The 18,042-nt window shown below is 39.0% G+C and overlaps 1 protein-coding gene across 3 annotated transcripts in view; it reads right to left on the bottom strand.

Moving 5' to 3' along the window:
* The window catches only part of Musk (muscle associated receptor tyrosine kinase), a 96,252-nt gene that overhangs the window by 18,685 nt on the left and 59,525 nt on the right, over positions 1–18,042 (bottom strand). For all 3 annotated transcript variants that reach the window (XM_046452033.2, XM_046452035.2, XM_046452036.2), the window contains 3 exons: positions 13,427–13,586; positions 5,454–5,460; positions 1,553–1,816 (listed from right to left, as the gene is read on the bottom strand). In XM_046452033.2, coding sequence (XP_046307989.1) covers positions 1,553–1,816; positions 5,454–5,460; positions 13,427–13,586 — 431 coding nt within the window. The remainder of the gene's footprint in view (positions 1–1,552; positions 1,817–5,453; positions 5,461–13,426; positions 13,587–18,042) is intronic.

Genomic DNA, 18,042 nt, shown 5'->3' with positions numbered 1-18,042 from the left:
ACTTGTATACATATAAAAGTGCCCATAATTTAAAAATTAAAAGAAAAAAACAACTGAATCAAAAGCAGAGGCTCATTTTGCAATGAGAAAAATAATTTGCAAATATAAATAAATAGTTAAATTATAATCTTACAATTTTATTAGATATGAGAGAGCAAACTAGTAGAAAAATGGGTACAGACTATAAACTGAAAACTTTTTTAAAAAGACCTAAAAGTATCAAGCACACAGAAGATTTTAATTTTCTTCTTTGTGACTTTATAAATATTCTGATCTTTATGCAATAGAATGATATGTCTTATAATCAGAAAACCACAATGACTATCACAAAAAAGGAAACACATTTCTAATCAAATTATTGTTTCTCTTGAGCAACTGTCCATAGCGTTGAGCTGATTCATCTGTGTCACTGCGTGAGTATGGTAACTATCCCAGTGACAGTGACAACCACAGATTACATAAGCAGTGCTACGGAAAAGGCTGATAGAATCTACTGTCACATACTGTTGTCAGTTACACTTCTTATGTATTATATGTGTGCTACTTTCTAGTTAAAGGGCTTCATTATTGAGCAGAACTCCAACCATACAATTTTGAGACCTCTCTAAAGAAGCTTAAGAAACAGAAATGTAAATTTTAAAAGAGGCATTCAACAGACTCATTTGTTTTTGTTTTTTCTTTTTTCAAATAACTACAAGGGCATTTGAAAAATATTTCTTAATTTCCTGTAAGAACAATTTTTTGCTTCTTCTCACCACTCTTTCCCCCATTCTCTTTAGTTTTTCTTTCCTTCTCTTTCCCTTTTTTATTCCCAGAAATTTTTCATGTCATGCCTGATCACAATACAATCTTCTTAGGTGAAGAAACAAATTATATTACTCTGACAGTGTCAACAAACACTGACTTTGCATTGTCAAGAACGACCAAGCCCTAAAATTATGTTAATTTAAATAGCTAAGTTTCCACCCCAAAATAGAAGCAGAAATGTGCAATGTTGGTAGTTTTCATGCTTTTTTTTTTTTTAAAGAAAGTCCAGGAAGAATAACACTCTATCTGGTTTCTAATATATATTATGGGTGCAATTCATCCTTTACTCCCCTCGACTCTATGGTACAGATGAGGAAAACTGAAATTTAGCCTAAGATCATATACATCTAAAAATGAGAACTAACCATATTTGAAATTTGTTCTATTTGATTCAAAAGCCAGCATTTTTTGATAAGTCTTACTATTGGAGCCCATGTGAGTTTAGGATTTCTCTTTTTATTTTGCAGGAAGCAAGACTACTTATAAATAGGACAATAATGTGAACGCTGCAAGAGTAATAGAATATTATATCCTTTATGACATTTTTCTAGAAGTTCAGTGTCTTTGTATTATAGATCATCATCAGTGATTCACTTGGTAGGAATTTTATCCTGGGAATCACCTCCTCTTTTGGTTGAAAGCCAGCTTTTGTCTTTTCTATGGCAAATGACAACTTCTTTTGAAAACTTCCTGTTTGAAGACACAACCATGGAAGTTTCTCATTTACATATTTGTGAAGTTTTACCTGCAAATGGGGGTGGGAGTAGGCACTCCCCCAGGACTGCACTCTGGGAAAACGTGGCTGCACAGCAGAGCCTCTGCAGCCGGCCGGCAGAGTGGGCTCATGGCTTTCAGTTCATTCCATGCTGTGTGAACCAGTAGCTCCTGGGCCTCCTCGGGGTCCGTGTAGGAGGTGTTGAAAAACACAAGAGCATCTTTTGCCAGGACTGCATCGCACACCTCCCCTCTGTACTGGGCGCAGTAGCCTTTGTAATCTTTCTGTGGTTTACTAAAGGAAGAAATGAACAACATTCCCATCACACGCTATTTCTTGGCATTCATTCTATGTTGTTGTTTTTTTTTTCAATTTCACATCTGCATCACAGAAATAGGAGAGCAGTGCACTTGCAAACTGTTTGAAATGTTCCATGTGAATATCGTCTTCATTTCCAGCTGCAATTATATCATCTCTAGCCATTCTAGAGGGCTATTATGAAGGCCAAATGTGATCATGGGCATGGAAAGCTTTGGGAACGGTCAAGGACTGAATAGATTTGGGTATTTTTGTTATTTACTTTATAAATAGAATTCTACTGGTTTGGGTGAGGTCAGCTCACCCACTTCTTACAAAACAGCTAAATTTAAAAAAAAAAGAAATGCATTGGAAAAAACATTCATCGTGATAGTTAACAAAAGATAGCATTCCATAGCATAATAATTGCTCTGATCCAAAAAGCTTGCAGATTTAAGAACATTGTTTATTTACGTGTTAGGAGAGTTAAGTAGCCAATCTTTGCAGAACACTTGCATCTCTGACACACCTTGCATATTTAAATTCTCTCACCCACACATCTCCCCAGAATTCCACTAAAGAAAAAGCCATGCATGGAGAAGAAAGGATGACTTTTGGAGGAGCTAAGTAGCATCTTTAGCTTTGATAGTTTCTCATCCCATGTCTTGGGGGAAATTGCAGGGTCACTCAGTGCCCCAAATACTCTGCTTGGTAAAATGAGACAAGTAAATTATTCTGAGGTCAGATCATTATGTGTTAATTGGTAATATATGGAAAAAAACATAATCCTATAGAGGCAGCACAAGAATAACATTAAAGACTTATTTTCTATAACAGCTGAAAAGGATAATTGGGAAAATGGAAATTACTGCTGGTGCTATTACATATCCACCTGTCTACTTCATGCAATATGATAGTATCTGTAATAATTATAACAACTCACATTCAATTGACAGATATGTATTGAACTCTTGTAAAGTGTAAGCACTGTGATGGTCTCAGTATATTCTTATGCTTTCTATTAGATCTCTATTACTAACAATGACAGAAAACTCTTACATTGTATTGTCATCAGATTTGTACAACAGTTAGAAATTAGCATTTCATTACCTTTATATAAAAGATTTAAAGTGAGACAATTAAACACATTGAAATTTGTGAGAAACTTCAAAATTGTTAAGCTACCCTATTTGAATTTGAAAAATCAGTGCTTTACAAATCAGCATTGGCTAGTCTTTAAAAAAAATCATTAGAATGAGACAGCACATTCAGATAAAACAACAAATGTCTAAGAAACACAGCTACCTATATAGTTTAAAATGATATTTTGTAGCATAGCATCTTCCTTTAATTTGGACCAACCTTTCACTAATTAGTCAGGATTATTTTTTCCTTATCATTTCATTTGCTGGGTATTTTTAAAATAGAGGCTTTGAATAAAATAAATAAATAAAACTCCCATTCAAACCTGTGTGAATTTCTCTGGTCAGAAACAACCAGAGAAATAATTTATGCCTTACCTGTGTAGGGCCCCCAATCCATAGTGACGCTAAGAAAGTTTCAGAGAAGCAAGCATGCTGTGTTTTAATAAACTTAATAATAGATAATAACGAGAAATAGCTAAAACTGGTTTATAAAATCATCTCACATATTCATATATCCTGGTATAAAGGGAGGATGAATAAACATTGGTGTAACCCTACTCATTAATGGAAACGACCTCATCATACAAAAATTGAATATTTCCCAAAGGGTCTGGAAACTCCTAATTAGCCATCCAGGTTCTGATGGTGTCATGTGTTAACTACTGAGTGCTGTTACTTTTTATATTTACATGAATATTTTTAAAAATAAAAGACATTCTTGATTTTTCCCTCTAAGTACACAATAAAACATGTCTTTTGGGGAAAAAAAATTGGAACAAAGAAAAAGTATACTAAAGGAAAATACTAATGAAAATAGCCTCAGAGGTAAGGAGTATTAATAATCATCTTATAATCAATCCATCTCTCTGGATTTCTGATGCTGGAAAATGACTTCAGTGTGTCTTAATAGAATTGAATGCTCACTTTTTTTTTTTTTTTGGGGGGGGGCATTGGCTACGTAGTGCAAAAGAAAGAACCAAAATAGGAAAAGCCGAGTATGGTGGCACATGCCTGAAGTCCCAGTGACTGAGGAGGCTGAGATAGGAGAATTGCAAGTCCCAGGCCAGCCTGAGCAACATAGTAAGACCCTGTCTCAAAATAAAAAATAAAAAGTGCTGGGGCTGTAGCCCAGTGGTAGAATACCTCTGGGTTCCATCGCAAGTACTACAAAAACAAACAAGAAGGGGAAAAGAAATGGATTTTAAATAAAAATAGATCTTGGTTTATATTTTGTTTTTTCTTCCTAATAGCCTGAAGACCATTAGCTTGTGAAAACCTTTGTACATTGGTAAAACCTATACATATACAAAGTGTATAATTATTATAAGTTTTCCACATGATGTATGATGTTCCTGTGATTATTAAGGACTTGGCTTTGGGTAGCATTGCTATGCTTGGATGAGCTCCATAATTTAAGCATATGGATAAATAGGACTCCCCCACCCCAAGTATATATTATATATCTAAAAATATTTATCTATCTACATAGCTATGTAGTATTTATCTATTGACTGCTATTCACACTTTCAGTGTTCTAGCTATTTCCCCTTTCTTTCTTTTTCCCCCCAATACTGCACACTGAACCTAGGGTGCACACTGAACCTAGGGTGTGCTACCACTGAGCTATGTCCCAGTCTATATATCTATATCTATATAGATAGAGATATATAGTTAGACAGATAGATAGATAGATAGATAGATAGAATTTTGAGGCAGGGTCTCACTACGTTGCTGAGGCTGGCTTTGAATTTGTGATTCTTCTGCCTCAGTCTCTTGAGTCACTGGAATTACAGGTGTGTACCATCCCACCCAGCCATCTACTTTTTTGAAGAAACTTGTATACCTCAAATGTCACACTGTGATCAAATCTTAGACCCAAGACATGGAGGTAAATTAGGCCATTTTGTCCCTCAATCTCCTAAACCTATTGTTTAGAAAAAAATTTAGAAAGGAGCTCACAGCAACTGTTCCACTGTTCAAATGAGCAAGAGGACCAGTTGTTTCTAGGATTGGCTCATCAGCAGTCCCAAGAACCACAGGCAGAGAAACACAACTTTAGCTGGGTGTGAAGGAATAACATCACATGCAAAAGATCACCAGTCAAAAATCTCTGTGGTCACGCTTACATTATATATCCCTTCAGCAGATACTTGTCTTCACTGTGAAGTTCGTAAGAGTCAGTACTGTCTCTTAGAACCCACATAGTAATTCAGCATCTATTTATTCCTTGGGCAAACAAATACATCAAAGCTATATGACTTTGGACAAGATTCAGAACAAATTTTGTTAGGCAATGACTGGAGTTCTTGATTCTGCTCTCCTTATCTTCATCATTGCCATCATCTAGTCAGAGCATTAAAAGCCTTAGAAATTAGAAACTTTCAAAAAATTTCTAACACTCAACACATAGCAGACAATTAATGGTGTATCAAGTAATAAACAAAAAAAACACAAGCAAGCAAAACATGAGTATAAAAATAGTTTCTTACCTCCATTCTATTAACAGGAAAGGAAGTTCCCATAAGAAATCACATTTAAAAAGAGGGGAAAAAGAAAGTTAGTACATTTTCATCTTATGGTTTGAAAGAGTTTCAATCTCTAAGGCTCTGTTAAGTTTTCTGCTTCTATTGGAGGCTAGATCCTGCATTAACAGGCAGATCTGAAGAAAGGAGATTAAGAAAATACTGTCCTGGGAATTGTATTCTTTTCAAATGGAGGTGCCCATGCTGGCCTTCTGGGTATGTGGCCTGGGTGGTCAGTTACACAGGGTTCCATACTCTCCTATGACTACTTTAATGCTCTTCTTGAAATACTGTTTTTTAACATTTTCATTTTGCAGTTAACTCCATAAATTATGTAGCCAGTTATGCCCGTGGGAGTACGGTTCAGGGCGCTGTGAGGTGGTCGTGCCTCTCCTGGGGTGAGCTACATGATCCTACTCAGACCCTCTCCCAGTATGAGGGCCCTGGGAGGCTATGAAGTGGCCTTCCTTTCTGAATTATTCCAACTTCTTTTGGAGAAATTAAAGATTCATATGCTTTACCAAGTGTTTTGTGGCCAATTTTCTCCTTGTTCCCTACTCCCATTATTAAAGTAAAATGTGAAACGTACTTTGTCTAAAACCAATTTGCTGCATTAGAATTTCTCTGAATGTCAAGGTCTAGCTTTCTTGGAAGATGTTAGTTCCATTTGGGTTGGGTGCAATTCTTTTGGCATTTTTAAGAATTCTAAAAAGTTAGTTTCCTTGAAATACAACAAGTTTGTATTTCTGATTACTTTTTTTACATCACAGGGATTGGTGACAACACAATTTTTGCAACCTTGAATGTATGATTCAAGGTTGTTTTCTTACAAAAATGTTTTAAAAGTAGTCATTTTTGTCAAATTGAATAAAGCATACTGCAAGTGTTCTAAATTGGATAAAAGAGAAAAAAACACAATGACCAACCACAATGACCTACATAATATGTGTTATAGTATTAAAAATACAAAACAAGTCAAGACTGTTTGGCTATATTATCTGGAAAATTTTTAAATTTTTAATTCTGATAAGGGTAACAAATTAGGTAAAGTGGGTTTAGGTAAACTGGTATTAGGTGAACTGATTTGGGGTGAATTAGTCTATTCTGAATGTATGGCACTCATTCCATGAAAATACTGGTATTTTCCATTCATAGCATGGATCCCCTTATATTTGAAATTTTTAAGCCAGTTGTTTTCATGCTCTCAATGTCTAAAGTAAATGATTATAGAAAATATGTAATCACAGACATAAACACACACACACACACACACACACACACACACACGACACTTTTTTCCTTGCAATGTCCAGAGGAACATTACTAGCTTCCTCTTTGTTCCATTAAGCAGGCTCTGTACACAGGCACACAGTTTTGGTTCTTGGCCTTCAAATGAAGGTGGAAAGCATCCCAGTAAAAATCAGAGGCCAGGAGATGAGCTATTTCTCTAGATTTTCCTCATGCTTGAATGATTTTTGTGTGGGGGATTATAAAATGTCTAATGCAGTTCTTTTCGACTGTCTAAGAATTGAGAGACTAGCACACAAAGCCAAGAAAAGTGTCTTTATTTTTATTTTTTTAAAATAACATTACTTTCTGAAAAGAACCACAAGCATTAGGGCCTAAAGGCAGAGGGAGGGTCCAGAGGTGGCACTGGCCATCACTTAGACAGCAGGGACCTCACCTCAGATGTGAATCCATGGGATGCTATGGAAGGTTGCTAGGTTACCAAGAGAACGGGCCATCAGACAAAAGAACCCCAACAGTAAGACACCACAGGCTGCCCAGCAGGGATTCAGATCTAGGGCTGGGGACTGTGAATTCTCCCACATAAGATACTGTGTGGCATGGAGGCCTCTGCAGGACTCTCCGAAGAACTCATGTGTCCCATGAGAGAGTCAGTAGTCAGATGCTTGCAACAAGAGGATTTAATAATCCATTAAGGCATTAAAGGCCTGGATCCAGCATGTGCTGGGTTTTAATACTGGCCCTAACATTTATTAGCTATGTGAATTTGGAACCTATATGAGCTTCAATGTCAATGCAGAATTCTGGGAAAAGTGGCATCTATAAGCCCCAAACCTCATGATAAGTCTCCCACTGTGACAGACTAGGTGGAAGAGGACATTAAGAAATTCTGGAGAAAATGGCATATAGTTTGGAGGAGTCAAAACAGATTCTCATAGCAGATGAGCAGAGAGACCCATTGAAACTCAGTGAGCAAAAATGACAGGTATGGAGAGAGACCTCACTTCATAACACAAAAAGAAGATTCAACAGCTTAGAGATGAACCAGTGCCAAAGGGAATCCAGCCATAGTACTAGGGAGGAAATAAGATGCTTTAATAGGCTTCTATAACAAGGGCAAGTAAGCAACAAGAGATGAAGCTAATTTAAGGTGACCGGCAGTTTCTAGACTAGTAAGACAATCAGGAGGTACTCTCATTCATTGGACTTCCATGTGTTTCTTAAAGACTCTTTCTAGGTGGTAGGTAGCTAGGGGACAGGGAAGGGGTCTAAGAAAATAGTGATTTATAAACCAATGATTTTATTTCAAGGCTAGTTTTTGTTTTTAAACTTCAGAAATTTCCAATAGCCTCTGTTATGGTTTGGATATAAGGTGACCCCACCCCCACCAAAGCTCCTGTGTTAATGCAGGAATATTTAGAGGTAAAATAATTAGATTTTGATAGTTATAATCTTATTAGTCCATCCTAGTTTGAATAGACTGACCGGGTGGTAACTATAAGCAGGTGGGGCGTGGCTTGAGAAGGTGGGTCACTGGGGGCATCTTTTTCTCTGAGGCCCCTTCCTCCTCCCTCTCTCTGCTGCCTGGCCACCATAAATGAAGCAGTGGCCCTCCATGAGGCCCTTCTGCCTTGACGTTCTGTCAAGTTGGCCAACCATGGACTAAATCTCTGGAATCATGAGCCAAAATAAATTTTCTCTCCTTAAAATTGTTCTTGTCAGGTATTTTGGTCACAGCAATGTACAGCTGACTGACATTGTTACCCAATGTCTGCAGAATCTTGAAAATGATCTGGAAAAGTCCGTAAAATGCTGGCCTTCTTTTGAAACTTGCCTGGGTTCTAAAACAAGAAGCTGCCTGATTGGAAAAGCATGCTTACCTTTTATGCCTAACTGCAGAACATCTGGGAGCAATTTAGTGTGGCTACTGTCTGTTACTCATTTATTCTTTCCCCTTTATTAAAAACAAAAACAAAACACTTTTAATCAGTTTAAAACCAGATGAAGTCAGCATGAAATTCCAGGGCATGGTGTCTGCTCTGTTGATAAGAAGACTCTTCACCTTTAGTGGGAGAAAGTTCATTACAGGGATCATGGGCCCTTTGGCTGAGTGGTAAAGGGGATCATGTGCTCCCTTCTGTGCCACCACCTGCCTAAAAATTATGTCCAGCACTGGAGGGAAATAGGAGAGTGGCTATCAGACATAAGGAAGAGTATGTAACATGGCAGTACATTCAATCACCTCTATCAATTTTGTTGTAGAAATCAAAGTTCTATTTTTTTATAATAGTATCGAACATCAACTCTTGAAATATGGAAAATAAAACTAAGTGGCCCATTTTACAGTGAGGGAATCCCAAACTATCACATCAGATTTCTGATGATGCCATATAAAATTCAAATGTAGGGTCCAGAACTTCTGGTCCTGGGGTCAACCTAAAGAAGGGGCATTACAGACAGTGGAGAGATTGGTAGAATTAGTAACGGTGGAGGAAGAATGTGACCAGAGACTCCTCACTATTCCTTAAGACTGGAAAAGCACATACAAAACTTTGGACCTCACAGTGTGATAAAGAAAATATTCGTGCTGTTAAAAATGGGAAATACAAACATGTATGTTCTTCTGAATCCCTCCCTGTGCCTATTTTTATGGCCTCTGGCTGTTCCAGGACCATGCTCATTACAGGGATCATGGGCCCTTTGGCTGGTCTCCACCACAGGGCCTAGAGTTCTGATGACAAAGACAAGGCATCTTGCCCAATACCAGCATCCTGGTGAGTTTAAATCGTAACTTGAGTCTTTTGGGTTGTGACTGGAGGGGAAATGCAACTTCTTGGTTGACAGGCAAAAGATGCAAAAACTTTTGTGATGCCTTTTGATGACTAACAGCGAATAAATGATGAAGAAGGAAATGTATCACATTTCTGCAGGCACAGAGGCTTGAGCGGACTCATGGAAGGCTTTGGGGAAATGAAGACCAATCTCTGTTTTGAGTTGTCCTTCAAACCCTAGAAATATCTCTGGACATAATTCTAAGCACTAGACTATTTGCTCTTTCCATTTCCAGTTGTCCTGCTGAGATGAGTAAATAAACAGATGGAGTAAAAGCTTCCAAGTGAAACACAGTTCTGTGACAGAGGGGGCTGTTGACTACATCACACAAGGGGAACATGGGGACAGCTGAAATGAGAGACAGCGGCAGATTCTGGGGTAGGAAGCATTGTTAGAATAGCAAGAGGAGGCACCATGTCTGACTGGACCTCTGGCCAGCCCCACTGGAGGCCACAGGAAAGAGGAATTTAGCAGATAGGGAGAAAGCAGATGCTATATCAAGAACAGGGAGCTCTGGGGAGCCTAAGACCATGCTTATGTGAAATCCTCCTGAAGAAAGTGGCTCCAAATGATCCTTTTTTTTTTTTATCTGATTGGTCTTACTTCCCTACATACTGATCTCAGGAGCACTTCAGTGTTGGGAGGTCATTTCCTCAGTGATTCCAAAGGGAACTCATGAGACATCTGGCAGGTCTAACTGACAAGAACAGGTCAAAGACTGGAAGAGAAAATGGCAGAAGTCTCAGAGCTCTTACTCAGTGCACTCAAGATCCACTCTTTAGACCTGCCTGGAAGCTTTGGGGAAAAGTAGAAGAGAGTCAAAACCTCCAATAGTCAGTGACCTTCACCTGAAAAACAGATGAGGAGATGAAGAGAAAAATCTTGGAGCTTTTATGAGCAGGGAAGGTAATAACACTAGATATGTAGCAAATTTCCAACTCATAGACCTATTTTTGATCTACCATACTCTCTCTAACACGTCTAAGTCTTTTTTCTTTTCCAGTTTTTGACTAAATTCTCATTTCTTTATTTGATCCCTAATATTGAACCTTACTGTGATTCTGTATATGGACTGATTTAAGTGTGGCTCATGCAGTAAGGACAAGATCACAGGTCCCAGTTATAGGTTAACACTTTCTTTATGCTGTATGCTCTACTCAGGTTCTCTGATGACCCTTTAGCCACTACTGTAAATATACCCCTGTCCAGGGTGTTCTCAAGTTTCACTTCCAGGTCCCAATTTTACCTACCCTCTGAAATTGACCTCCATATCACACTGGTGTCCACTGACTGGCCAAGTCACTGCTGGTCCCAGGCTACATGACCATTCACCCTACTGAGATGACTGCTCTTCATCTGCATCCAGGCATTGCAGTTTGCAAGCCTTCCACTGCTACACGCTAATCCATACACTGCTCCCACTCTCCCTTCCCTCCATGCACATTCCACTGTTATTTTCCATGAGCTGCTATTTCTGATTGGCGCTACCCCTCCCCCCTCACCTCTCACCCCAGAATGTTGCCTTCCTATGCTACCTGTGTCATATCTAAAGGTTCTTTCTACCATCAGAAGATACCACTCTGTTTTTAGGATTACAGATTTCTCTTTGGTATATTCCATTTACTAACGGAGTTGGAATAGGTTCTCAAGATCCACTCTTTAGACCTGCCTGGGAAGCTGGGACAGGGGTGGCGAGATGATGTGGCTATGTATAGTATGGTAAAGATCATGCTGTATAGTCTTTTCAGTGTCTTAAAGATCATGCCCATGGGATGAATATACCCTTGTGTGGAGCAGATAAAACCATTTTTATTAGGTTCCCCTCCTTACTGGTCAAAGCACTATTTCCACAATTATTTTTGCATTTATCATGAGTAGGCTATAAAGGTTTCCACATTAAATAAAGAATCCCTGTCTGGCCCTTCAGGCTTGGTATGTATGGGAATGAGGAAAGAAGGGAGATAAAGAATTTGGATACACATTTTGTAGATTCCTTTTCTGGGCCCAAATCTTAGAATGGAGATATATTGATTAATGAAGGAAAAGGACAAAAGAAGAGAGAGTTTTGCAACTTCTTATTTGGAATATTAGAAGCAAAATACCTTACAGGGATCCCTTACCCTGACGTGAGATGGCAACATTAGTGTAAACACAATAGCGTGATGTGGTTGGGTAGATAGCAGAACTGGGTAAGTCAGTTTGAATCTTTCTTTCGTTCTGTGTACCTTGAGAGGGATCCAGAAATTGCTTCAGGCCCCATTAAGGATACAAAAAGAGCTGAGATGGGATTAGGTAGCCCTGCTTTAGGGCCTTGGTGGGGACAGACAGGATGGCCTCTCTGAGGTAGTTGCAGAACAATCTCTAGATGGTGTTTGGTGAAAGATTCAGCTGAGAAGCAGAGGGCTGTGCTGCTCCACAAGGAGGTGAGTCGGCCAGGGAGGTCCTCTGGGTCCCAACCAAATTCTGAAAGCAGAAGTTCCCCAGCTGCTGTCTTCACTAGCGGCAAGGGGGGGCGGATTGGGGGGGACTCCCTTCAACTCTTCCTCTGTTGCTCTGTTGTTGTTCTTGGTCTGTGTTTCTGCAATACTGCATAGTCTGAGCTACCTAAATGTGGCTGGCTAACTTCCCTTCTAGATTGACAGTTCCTAGAAAGCAAGACCCATTTCTTAATTGTTTCCATTCCTTACTTTACCCAACACAAGGGTCTACATCCAGAATATTTAATAAATGCATGTAAAAGTGCTCTATAAAAATAGCAAAGTACTGTGTAAATAGAAATCATTTGATTTAATTTCATTTTAAATTGAGTTGAATTTACTTTAGGAGTTGTGCCATTCTCTGGAAGAAATGATTTTCCCTAATATAACACTACAGGTGGACATATTCCAGGAGGTGGTACAGGGACACTTAGTTTTGGAGTCTTTCTTTCATGGGTATGCCCCAGAGGCCCAGTTTTGTCTAGTATTCCCAATATATTTCTCTGAAGCCTCTGTTTACTTTATACTAAAAAATCACAGACATTACTGGAAAGTTCCTCATCAGGGAAGATCAAAGAAGTGGCACTGTAATAAGAAACAGCAGGCTCTGGGGAGCTGGCCCTGGGCAAGTTTCTACCAGTGCCTTACATGTGGGGCCAAACACCTCTCTGCTGATCCCTGGATAGTAGGCCTGCTATGAATATAGTATGCCTGGCATTTCCTGATACGGGGATTATTTCCAACTCTACGAATTCCATAAATGTTCTCAGGAGCCTTTGGGACATTTAAATTTTAAAAATAAACCTTTATAACACAACACAAATATCCTAGAAATCCATGTGTCAGCTCTTTTCCTTGAAAATACCTGTATGCCCTGCTGTTGCATAAAACAGGAAAGGAACAACCATAAGAGTCTTACTCACAGGAACAAATGCCCCAAGAAGTAGCCATGCAAAATTGGCTCAAATATGGTAAATATCTGACAACTTACTCCTGGAGAGCCTTGGGAAGTTTGGATAACTCAAAAAGAGAAAGAAATGAGAAGGGGAGGAAAAGGAAATTGTAAAAAAGAAAAATAAAGAAGGAGGTAAGGAAGAAGAGAATGGAGGGAGGAAGGGGTGAAAGGAAGAGGGAAGGGAGAGAGGAAAGAAAAGAAAGAGATAGAAAGAAGTGAGCTCCTCAAGTTGTTACTCAACAATTGGACAAGCGGGGATTTCGTTTGTGAGGCAACAAATTAGCCAAAATCCTTATCTAGGTCACCTCTGGAGTATTCTCACTGGGGACTGGAGTAGGAGATAAAGGTTTTTCCCAATGCCAGATGTGGTGGAATAGCACCCACTCTCCCCTCTCCTGGAGCCACGGGAACATGCAGGGCCATCTTACCTGATACACTGATGGTGGCAGCAGCCTTCGCTGTACTGAATTTCTCTCCATGTCTATTGGTAGCTATGCATGTGTAGAGACCTGGCTTGGTGATAAACAGCTGCAGCCGAGAGTCAATCACTCGGTCTTTCACACTCTCTTGAATGGACCCAGAAGAAACCTGATGGAGTACAGGGAAAAGAAAAAGTAGAACTAGGTCAAGGATTTCCTAATATGTCATACTAGTAAACTAGAAGGGAAAAGCATTGGGATTATGATCAAAAGGCGTGTGGTAGATTGCAAAAGTAGCCAAAAATTTTTCCGGCCCTAGGCCCAGGACCTTACAGTGTGAAAGTAGCTCTTCCCTCTAGAGGTAGTATCTCTTTCCACACTTTGAATCTGGGTTAGTTTGCCACATGTTTTAGGATGGTTGAGCAGAGACTTGTAAAGTTCTTGCATACTGTGGCCTGCTTTCCTTTTGCTTTGAAGCCTGTGGCCCCCTGTGAACAAGCCAGTGCTAGCCTGATAGAGGAGAAAACACACACATGGTCATTTACCTCCACTGCTTCAGATAGGAGCCAACAACATTGTTAAACATACGGGTAAGTCTATTCTGGACCACCAGTACACAGTCAAGCTGCTAATCATAGGAGCCAGGCTGGTCAAGATCAGGCAATCTTGACCCAAATCTGCAACCCTAGCCGGCTTGTGGCAGATTAATAAATGGTTATTGTTAAGTCACTAAGTTTTGGGGTGGTTTGTGCTATAGCAACAGATACTTAATGCAAAGTATGAAAGATGATGCCCTGAGCAGATCCTCCAAGATGCTTCCTCTATTTCCTGAAGAAAGGGACAGTCAAGTATGAGGGATTACAGATCTCTGGAATTCTTTTCATAACATGTGATCAGTTCTCCATAAATGCATATCAGAAAGATAAATGAATATTTTTAAAAAAATGGTTGCAAAGCCAAGCCTCTCTCCAAGACACAGCATTCATATTGCGGGACTTCTGAAACCAGAAAATCAAATGTCCTTGAAAAACTAGAATATCAGTGCAATATTCGCACACAATTGAGAGGTTAATTGACAGTACTTATTCCATAGTCACCATAACTCTAACTGTATGATAAAGACAGCTGCCCAGCACATTCTACCAGGTTGCAGAGTTAGAATTCGTACCCTAGTTGATCTGATACCAAAGCCCGTGCTTTTAATCATCATATTTCTTAGTCCTTCCCCAGTCCTGGAAGGGAGACAAGTAAGGAGCCATTAGAAATAAGAACAGCAACAGTAAGTGTTAAAGTTTGGATCTCAAGTATACCCTGAAGCCTCCTATGTCAAAGGTTTGGTCACCACTCTGTCACTATTGGGAGGTTAGGGCAGGGCAAGCGGACTAGTGGGAGGAAATTACAACATTATGGGAATATTGGTCCCCCAGGTCTTTCCCTCTTTCTCTCTCTGCTTCCTGGTTGCCATGAGGCGAGCCCCCTCCTCCCATTGCCATGATGTACTGTGGTGCCACAGGCCCAAAGCAACGGGCCCAGGGAACCATGGACTGAAATCTCTGAATCACTGAGCTAAAATAAGTCTTTCCTCCTTTTGAGTTGATTTTTCTCAGGTGTTTTCTCACAGTGATAGAAAGCTGACTAACAGAACAACCTCAACAAATCAACCAACGAGGAATAAAATAAAAGTCTGAGATATGTCATGCTAAGGCGGTGGCACTTTTTGTAATGGTTATTTCTTCATTGTTTTCTTGAGTACTGTACCTACCATCTTTTCAATAATTCTCACTACTTCTATGGGGAAAAGGATGCCAATTTGAGGGAAACTCATGTGAAATGACAATTAAGGAAAAACCCATGGTATGCCTTAGTCTTGCTTGGAGGAGTGTAAATGGGGCCAGAGGGAATCTGAGCCTGGTTACCTTGGAAGAGATTCCTCTAATAGTAGGAAATGAAGCTGAGAAAGAGGAATCTGGAGCCAATTATCTTACTATTTTGCAGGAGAGAGGATTTTCAAAGACTGGCAATTCTCCCTAGCTCCAGGTGGCCCCTGTCCTTGGCACCAAAGCTTTCTCTAGCAATGACGCAGGGAAAATTTGTCCAATTCACTTCTTTCTCTTTTTATTCTCTACCCTCACTACCAGTCTCACCACTAGTCTCCACACCTATGATGAAAACTGGCTTACGTGAGTATCAATTTACCTTAACTGGGGAAAATTCCCAGGTCAGGTCAAGTGTTATGGCATTTTCTCCAGATAAGCAACCTCAAGTGGAAAGAAAAATATCTTTCTGAGATACACCCTAAGTTGGAAATTCTAGTTGAATTCATCACTATCATATTTATCAGAAGTTCAATGTCTTGTGGATCTGAGCATGCAAGTTAGAAAGAACTGAACAATTTGAAGTCTAATTTTGAACTTCCCCTGAATTTGAATACAAAGCAGCAAGGAGAAAAAAAAAAAAAAACAATGAGTACAAACCCTATGTTCAACTGACATGCTCTATGCCGTTTCATATTTTGTTTTGTTTTTTAAAATAATCCCATTTCAGTTTGTGTATTACGTGGAATTCGTAGGGCCACTGCTTTCCTCCTTTGCAAATCTGTTTCTCTCCTTCAAGAAGCAGGGCCATGCAATGCCTTGGAGACAACTGAGAAATAAGTAATTCCGAAATGCTGCTTAGACTCCCTCTATTTTCATGTTCACACCTAAGAAAGCCACTGCTAAATACCTCCTCAAGGTCACTGAAAACATCCTTTGTAGGAAAGAGAAGCAGTTTTTAAGCTGCCTGAGCTCTCTTCTCCTGGATTCCATCCAGGTGTTGAAATAGTTTGGTGAGGAGACCAGCAAATTGGGAGGCTCACCCCTGCATTATGACGTGGCTCCTAAGTGCTTTTCCTCCTGTGTCCGGAGACCTCACTTGATTCAGTGGGTGACTCATGCACAGCAGGCCTTGTTAGTCATAGTTTGAATTTGTTTTTCTTTCTTCAGAGATCATCCTGACCAACAGTTTAGTATTTTTGATGATCTGAAAATAAAAACAACCCTCTGCCCTCTATTTGATTCTTTTTGCCTCCCTGCTTTACAAGATCAAAGGGACAAGTTCAGATTATCCCTGTGAGCTTTCACCAAGATATGCCTAAAAAATACAGAGGACAATGGTCCCCCTGTATTCGGGGTGTTATATCTGAGATTGAACCAACTGTGGAGTGAAACTATATTTTTTAAATTGCATCTATACTGAACGTGTACAGATTTTTTTCTTTGTCATTATCCCCTAAACAATACAGTATAACTACTGTTTATACAGCATTTACACTGTATTAGGTATTTAAAGTATACGGGAGGATTGCATAGATTACATGCAAATAATACTCCATTTTATATAAGAAAAATGAACATTCAGGGATTTTGTTAACCACAGGGGTCCTGGAACCAACTCCCCCAAGGTCCCTGAGGGATGACTGTACTTAATTGAAATGACTCTGTCTGGAGTTTACAGTAAGTACATTGGTTTCTGCAAGTCACTCAGGCACTCTGCCTTGAAGGAGCCATATACACAGCTCTGTGCTCTGGGGATAGGGTTTTGTCTTTTTGGTTAAGGATAGCTTTGTGCGGCCATAGATGTGTTAATTTGATTGACCACACTAATCATTTCACTGTGTTATATGTAAATCAAACCACCATGTTATACACCTTAAAGATGTACAAGAAAAAATAATAAGATTTTTTTTAAAAAGCAGTAAAATAGAAAGTTCTATCAAATAGTCTTAATAACGCACAGCTGAAACAGTGTGTACAAAAACTCGTTGAAGGTGATATAGCAGTCTTGACAAATAGAATATTTTTATGTATCAATAATAGTTTTTTTTTTTTTTTTTTTTGTAGTGCTAGAGATTAAACCCAGGGCCTTGTGCAGGCAAGTCAAGCACTCTACCAACTGAGCTATATACCCAGCCCTCATTAATACATTTAAATTGAGAGATGTTGCTATATCAATTCTGCATAAAATATAGACAAGCCTCCTTTTAAGAATATTAAAAACCACAATCTTCAACATAAATGGTTTGGCTATTTATTTTACAAAATTCCTCTATTAAATTAAGATATTTCAACTTTTAAAATGTCTTAGGAATTACATTTATTGGACAAAGAGAGACATGTAATTTTTCTAAATTTTTAGTTGAATGTGCAAATATCAGAGGTATTATTAACATAACTTTAAATAAATCCAGTTATAAAAATTACAAGGATTTTAGTTTTAAAAAGTAAGCTCTGCACCGTTCACATCAAATTACTACATCAAATTACTTGTAAAAGGAAAATAATATCACCAGTGAGTCTGAAGCTCATCTGTGACTACAAATTTCCATGAAAAAAAAAATAAAAAAGAATGGTATTTCCATAGGAAGAAAGCAAAATATTTCTTAATCATTTTGGAGTATGTTGCTTGACTTTCTCCAGCTCTTGGGCTAACGGTCCAGGGTTTTAATTTACTGGCATGTGCACAGGGTGGGGGTGGAGAAGAGGAGCAGTCCCATCTTTCAGACGGCTGAGTACTTAGGAGCGCGTCCGGAGTTAGTTTACTAGCTCCTAGTTAGAGTCACAGTTCAAACTGTTTTATTCTGTGCC

Source organism: Marmota monax, unplaced genomic scaffold (assembly GCF_021218885.2).
Source record: "Marmota monax isolate L192 unplaced genomic scaffold, Marmota_monax_Labrador192_F-V1.1 WCK01_AAM20220418_F8-fsc00020, whole genome shotgun sequence".
Lineage (NCBI taxonomy): Eukaryota > Metazoa > Chordata > Mammalia > Rodentia > Sciuridae > Marmota > Marmota monax.
Note: the sequence above shows the minus strand (reverse complement) of the source record. Positions and strands in the feature narration are given on the sequence as shown.